Genomic DNA, 7614 nt, shown 5'->3' with positions numbered 1-7614 from the left:
ATCTTCGATTCAGACAAATATTCTCATTTTTCCTTTTGATGATTTGGTTAGTAGCCACTGAAACCAACATCTATTTCCAAATATCCATTATTAGAGTATTTTCTAAATATAATATTCACCTAAATACTTGACCTGTTCACGTATTATTTGTATGACCCTACGGGTTCAGTCAAGAGTAAGTTGTGGCATTAATAATATTTATTTCACTTGAACTTAAGTGGGCTCTAGCTAGGCATTCAAATCACTTGATCTCACTGAATAATTAACTTGCTTAATTAACACTGAACCACATTTATTAGACATAATCAAGAAAACAATATGGCCATTAGGGTTCTAAAAGATAAATATACCAAAACCAACAATGATTTTAGAGCTTTCTCCTATGGCTCCCATCTTTGGAAGAGTATGGGCAGAGTGTGGGATCTTTTCAATGCTAATACTCCGTAGTTAATGGGGCTAGCATTTTGTTTTGGTCTGATAACTGGTGTTCTATCTTACCTCCTAGGAAAATGATTGAGGGTCCTCTAAATGACGGGGAGGAGTTTCTTACTGTGGATTTTTTCAGTAGAAATGGGATGGGGTTTCTCCCCTCTTTCCTTTGTCTTCAATTCCCTAGTGAAGTGTTGAATTTGTTTTTGTCTACCCAAATTAATGACCAATCCCCGACTTTATCTTCTCTGTTTTTACTTGGAATATGAAATTTGATTTTAAGAAAGCTCTTCAAGTTTTATAAAAACCAAACACTCTTCAAGCGCATGATCTTACTTGGATTTGGAAAATTAATGCCCTCCCTAAAATGAAATTCTTTTTCTGATTTCTTTCCTAGACATATTACTTGACAAGAAATACTTTCATGTACGGCACATTACTAATACAGCCAGTTGTGCTTGGTGTCCAAATGTTCTCGAGGATACAATTCATGTTCTAAGGGATTGCCACCAAGAAAAAGGGATGTGGGAATTGCTCCAAGTACCTCAATTTTTCTATTACGACCTTCCCCTCCATGTTTGGATCACTTTAAACTTTAAACTTCAAACACAAACCCACCCAAAATGATCAAAATGTTGTCCTTCCATGGAATACTCTTTTTGCTTTTGTCACTTGGAAATTTTGGCTTAAGAGAAATGAAGGTATCTTCCGCCTTACCTATTCTGAACCAGGTAAGTGTCTTTGAGAAGTTGCGGCTCACCTCACACTCCAACTCACCCTATTGACCGGATCACTTGGAACACAACACTTGGCTTAAGTTAAATTGTCATGTTTCCTTCATGAAAATGGGGGAGATTGCTGGCACGACAGGCCTTTTTAGGGACAGCTCTCATGGGAGAACTCAAAGCAATTCTTTTGGTTCACCAAATTATCAAGGAGAAAGATTGCTCAAATATCATCATTTCTAATATGATTTTGCATGATACAAATGTGAAAGAACAATTTTTCGTGATTCAATTATGCAGGGGAGTTCATCAGGCAAATTGATGGGATTGAGTTGGAGTATGAATCAAGGAATACAAATAGAGTGCCTGATATTCTAGCTAAGGAATGTAGGATTCATGGTAGCACCAATCATGCGAGACATTCGATGAATCAAGCCCCTGACGACTTCATGAGGAAGTATATTCCCATGCCAAATATGGTTTTACAAAAACATATCAGCCAACAAAACGACAAAATAGGCTAAAGACAACACTAAAGGACAAAATTAATTTTTTTAGAAAATGACATCTGTGTTTGAAAAATGGCACCTTTTTGAAAAATGGTATCTGTTTTTAAAAAATGGCATTTGTTCTTTGAAAAACGGCATCTGTTTTAATGCTTGTCTTATTCCTATTTTGTCGTTTTGTGGGGTGAGATGTATTTGCTAAATACATCTCTGAGATGAGCCTCTCCGCCCTTCTGACTTCATAGGGCATGTAATTTTGGAGGACATACCTCCCTAAATACTCTTATAAACTGTTGTATCTTTAATTTTGTTTCCTAGCTTGCATCAAAAAAGAAAGGAAACATATATTTACTACTTCGTATAACTATAATAAATTTGTGTTTTTTTTTTTTTTATTGACACCTTATTTACGTTTATACAAAACTATTTTCATAGTAAAATTATTGATTTCATAGTAAAATGTATTTGATGAGTCAAAGCTTATGTGGCACCATTAGATGTGTGCCACATAGGATAGTGACACTTTTTTTGTCGTAAATTACAATCTTTATCATCATCCTAAAACAAGTGTTTGGAACTTATACTAGCTTGACACTTTTCACACATTCTATACCAGAAGTATCCCCTATAACTGTAGTACAACACTATTCTTTTAATAAATTATCTAAACCCCATCCTATTTTGTCTGCTACTCCCTCTGTTTCGAAATAATGAGGATAATTTACCTTTTTCCGTTTGCCAATGTAAATGTTTGAACAATAATATCTCTAATTTTATATTCATAAAAATTATAAAAGGTTGATATTTTAAGTACATACCGAGACGAATCAAACAAAACCCCAGACGACATTATTTTCCTTAACCATAAATCACAAATGATAGTCAAATTGAAATTTGTGAATAGTGTCAAAAGTCTAAGTGTCCATATTATTTTGACACGGAGGGAGTATGTGAGCAATATAAATCACTTGGTTAGTTGTAAAAGAAAACTTCCGATGCCTTCAAAGCTTCAATGAGACAAATAAAATGAAGAGTAAAAGAAACCCTGTAAAGTTGAACAGATATTGGAGGGGGAAGAACGGTTTTACAATTATTTCATAATGTAAGTTATATGCAATCTAGATGTATACACACTAAAATACTACACTCGTAAACTGACCAAAACCTAATAATAAAAAAATGATCAAATAAGGGAATTATATCATCTGTGCAGCAGATACCTGAAACTGAAATCATAGGGCCTAATCTGGACAATTTTAGAAAGAGGCTCATTCTTAGCTCTCTCGAGACACTTGATTGCGTCTTTTCTAAGAACTGTGGGGAGTTGAAGACAAATCCAATCCAGCAATGATTCCAAGTCTTTGGCAAAGTCAAGTAGGTACCATTGTACAAGTTTTGGGATAATTAGTTCTTTATTTCTTGATATACCAACTGTCGCCTGTAAGTATTCTCTTTTCGCAACTTCTAGCTCAATTTCAACTTGAGCAGCTGTGTAAATTCTCACCTGTTACAATTACATCCAAACAGCTCAACAAAAGAATGGAATGGATCTCTTCAGATGTCATTGACTTTGTTACATACATTTTGATCTCTTCTTGTTCTGTAAAGAATGATTCAGTTACCTAGAACTGAGTTTCAAACAGAATTCTAAGTTTATGATGACAAGGACCTATATATAGATACGCATTGCAAATATAATAATAACTCTACCCAAAATGCTGTTTTATCGATTTGTAGTTTGGTTAACTTTCGAGAACTTACAGCAGGAGAGGACCAGCTTCCACAGGAGAGTGCAAATGTAATCAAAGGTTCAGATAACTCCAAACCAAAGGTGCTTCGTGCAACCATCAGCATCTCATCTTTTTTTGATCCTTCCGATAAAGTCTGAAGTGATTACTCCGTAAGTAAATAAAATTATTATTTATTTTATTATATCATGAGGATTCTGAAAACTTAGTAAATATGGTGAAAGTGATTCAACTTACATATTTAGAGTGGTAAGGTAATCGCAAAACGAAATGTTCAATTGTTATAGCATTCAGCTGGTGTCCCCCCACATTTATTGTTGCCTGCAGGAAGTCATCAAACTTTACCAATTACAAAAGGCATTCAAAGTAAATCTTAATCTATTATGTATCATATTAGCAATCAAATCTAAGAAAATACTCCCAGAAGATTTGCATCGTATTTATTTCACTGCAAAACATGATCAACTATAACGATGCAGGAAAGGAAGTCCAGTACCTTCTGCATCAATGCAACTACAGTCACCGAACTTTCTGGTATTCCATGTTCGAGATATGCCTGAAGCAAACAATCAATCTTATGTTATGATCACATTACAGAATTGGAACTAAAATGTTTACAATAAAATATTGTATACATACATTCATCATGCATGAATTGTAGACATTTATCCAAAAAGCAAGTTTTTCTTGGTGTGTGAGCCTTTGCAGTTTGACAGTGGCCAGTTTTGCGATAAGTACTCTGAAGATGCAAATGTTTTAGAATAATAATGAGCTAAAACATTTAAAAGATTAACTTGGAAAATAAAACTGAAGAAACTTACCGTAGTCTACGAATTAAGAAGACAGAATTTGCTGTTTTATTTGCATTAAGTGAACGGGCATCAACGGAAAACAGATTCTTGTACGGACCAATATCTCTTCTTCCATATCTAGGCCATATATCATATGGATCCTGAAGCTCAGTGCTTCCTCCATATTCTGCAGAAGAGAATGTAGCAGATGGAGGAAACTTTTCCATACTCAACTTGTTCTTTGATATGGTCATTCTTGAGAAAATGCTCAATAAACACTTCAGGATATTCTCAGATATTGCATTTGGATTCTCATCTCCCAACTTTCTATCATCTTCAACAACAGGTGACCTAAGTTCTGCATTATCTTGGCTGTCATTTCTGCATTGGAGCTGAAAATTCAGCAAACCCAAAATCTGATTATCTCACTTGTCATTCTTCTTTTAAATGGATATTGATAATATTATCTTGATTCCCTCACTAACCTGTGATTTCTGAGCATCTGAGAGCTTCTCTGGTGTTTTCTTCTCAAATGAAAGTCTTTTAGTGGGAGTTCTCCCATTTTGTGACTTCTGATTTGGTGATTTCAGCTTGTTTCTTGTGGAACTAGTACACGATCTATTTTCTTTGTCTCTTCCATCCTCTGAATTTATATGACAGTAGCATAAAATTGAATCATTTAAACACCAAAATATCATTGTTTGGTGAATTAGAAAATAGAAACAGGAGATTTCATAATGAAACAATTACCAATTAGAGACTTTGAAGAATCGGTACAGCTGTTTTCAGCTTGAACTATATTCCTTGGTTCATCATTCGAATCATTAGGACAGGACTCATTCAAATCATTTGTGCTTTCCATATTTTTCTTGGAGGACGAAATATTCACAGCTTCTTCATACAAACCTTTCCTGAAATGTACAATTTGTTCTTCCAGCCTAACAACCTCTTCTTCTAAAACTGCTACTTCAGCTAAAAGCTCGAGTGTCTGGAAAGATAATAAAAACATCAAACTCTCATAAGGACATCTATTGACTTCTCAACTGTTTATTTCCTAAACTACATTCCCCATACACACACAAATATTCTTTTTCCTATTTAATTCAGTTACATCTTCCAACCAAAGCTTTGTTTACTGTAAAGCACAGAACAGCATCATTTTCCTTCTAGCATAGAAGTATAGAACTCCAGAAATAGCATTACAGTTCTCCTAAACAGGAATATAATCCGCCATTTTTCTCATTCCTTAACTGGTTTAAAATACAAAAGCAAACACAAGAATGAAACAATGATCAAGAAACAGGAAAAAGGAAAAAGGCACATTTAAGAAGAGTGAATAATGTGAAGAACACAAAAAGCAACAAAGTTGATCAAGTACTAACATAAGGAGGGAGGTATGCCGGAAGACGAGGAAGAGTCCCTAGAGGCCTAGTAAATGCCCGTTCAAGAGCTCTATGAACATTCTCCTCATGTCTAAGCTTCTTCTTCAATCTATCAACCTGAACAACCCCATTGGAAAAAATATATAAATAAAGCCAACCTTTTTAAGAACCAAAAACAAATTATTAATTACAACACAAAATTCATACATCTTGAAGTAAAGCCAATTTCCTCTCTCGCCTCGAAAGCCGGCGACCTGAGGTTGGTTTATGTGATTCCATTGATTTACTCCTCAGCATTTCTAGCTTCTCCTGCTACAGCAAGCATTATACAAATAGTGATAAGTGAGAGAAGTCATATACAAAGAATGAGTTAACTTGCTATTATTAGCTTATCAAGAAAAGAATAAATTCTAGACCCACAAAAAAAGACAGCTAGGAGATAAAAGAAGAAAAAGGGTAAACATCCCACTACTGATAAATACCAAAGAAACTAACTTTTCTAAGCTTCTTTGTTAAAGGCAAGTGATTTAATCACAACCAATTGTACAACAACAATCATAATGCCAATGTGTTAATCCTACAAGGATGGGGTCGGCTACATAAACCAGCATTTCATTTTAAGTATCACAATAAATTGAAAGAAATTAAATAAGATTCCATACCGACCTACCAAAAGAAAGGATTAGATTGAATTAAATCAATTATTTAGATTAAATGTCATAATCTAATCTCATAAATTGATGAAATTAAATTAAATAGAGTAGTTAAGAGATGAGATTACTTGATCATATTTCATCAGAAGTTTATGACTCATGGATCTCTCAATGTAACCAACATCTAACTGCAAAAGAATTAAAAATAAATGCATAAATAAAACAGAGGAAATTAATGAAATTAACAAAATGGGTAGGATGAAACTCTGCAGACCTTTGAGGCCGGGTAAGAGGACAGCGATATGCAATTAAAAGGATGATTTAGTTAGTTGGCCTTGTTTTGTTTTCCATTGTCAGAAAAAAAGAAGAAGAAAGGAATACATTATTGGCAGCAGCAGCAAGCAAAGTATGAAGGGAGCAGGAAAGATGAAATTGGTAATTGCAGTTAGCAAAAAAGAAAATGCAGAGCTGGGTCAGTAATCACTAATCAGTATGTTGTTGCTTCATCCAGGAGCGTTTTTACAACTTACAAGAGAAAGAGAGGGGACTGACTGAGGAGAGAGAAAGAGGGAAATAATATGATGAATGATGAATGATGAATGATGATGAGGAGAGGTGGAGGAATGTGGCAAACTGGCAAATCAAGCTAAGCAAGCATTATCAAATTTGTATTATTATAGTAAATATATGGATTTGGAATGTGGCAAAACTGGCATTTTCACATTTCAAACTATCATGATGTTCATTAACATATCATCATTTTATTGTTATGTGGACAGGACAGGTAACAAATTAGAGGGTCGGTCACCTGAATTTTCCATTTCTACATTTCAGGTTAGAATTTGCAACATGGGAGATTATGTTTCAACAAGTCTAAAATTAGATATTGGGTTGGGTAACCCTTAAGTCGTTCTATGTTTCACTACCCACCAACCGCAAATTGGATGGTGCAGGTGTGTGCACGATGACCACAGTGCACAGGGAGCAAAACGACATAAGAAATACACAAAAGGCGCGTGGTAGATTAAATTCGAAAACAAAAGAACATTGAAGGCTCTGTTCTTTTCTTATTTGTTTTTCGCGTTTTTATTAGATTCGATGTTCTTTTCACTCTCTTTTGCAGGTATATATTCTTCTGGATTTATGTTTATGAATTCAAATGGTGAAGAGGCGAGAGAAAGTGGTAACTAGGTTTTCTAAATTGGTTTTTTAGAGAGAAAACGTTATCGAAAATTCGCAAATGTTCGTTGACTTTTTGCTTTAACATCAAATTCAATTGATTCTTTTTTTCAAATTTGAATTTTGGAGTTGATAATCAAATTTTGGAAGGTAATTTTTCGATTTGGTGATAATAAATAGCATTGTTTTCTATGAATTTTG

The 7614-nt window shown here is 34.4% G+C and overlaps 1 protein-coding gene across 3 annotated transcripts; it reads right to left on the bottom strand.

Annotated features, from left to right (window-relative positions):
- Nucleotides 1-2687: 2687 nt before the first annotated feature.
- Nucleotides 2688-6886, bottom strand: LOC110795545 (uncharacterized). Of its 3 annotated transcripts, none has more exons than XM_022000560.2 (12): nt 6509-6886; nt 6363-6422; nt 5789-5893; nt 5582-5698; nt 4950-5187; nt 4685-4842; nt 4230-4591; nt 4048-4147; nt 3905-3964; nt 3646-3729; nt 3422-3544; nt 2688-3164 (listed from the first exon to the last, which is right to left on the bottom strand). In XM_022000560.2, exons 2-12 carry the CDS (start codon nt 6393-6395, stop codon nt 2862-2864), a joined length of 1683 nt encoding a protein of 560 aa, XP_021856252.1. In that variant the 5' UTR covers nt 6396-6422; nt 6509-6886; the 3' UTR covers nt 2688-2861. The 3 variants fall into 3 exon arrangements, with proteins under 3 accessions (XP_021856252.1, XP_021856253.1, XP_056684206.1); XM_022000561.2 differs by having other exon boundaries at nt 5789-5890; nt 6509-6885; XM_056828228.1 differs by lacking the exon at nt 6363-6422 and having other exon boundaries at nt 5789-5890; nt 6509-6885.
- Nucleotides 6887-7614: the final 728 nt, after the last annotated feature.

The sequence above is a fragment of the Spinacia oleracea genome, chromosome 5 (genome assembly GCF_020520425.1).
Source record: "Spinacia oleracea cultivar Varoflay chromosome 5, BTI_SOV_V1, whole genome shotgun sequence".
Classification (NCBI taxonomy): Eukaryota; Viridiplantae; Streptophyta; class Magnoliopsida; order Caryophyllales; family Amaranthaceae; genus Spinacia; species Spinacia oleracea.
This window is presented reverse-complemented; position numbering and strand designations above follow the sequence as displayed.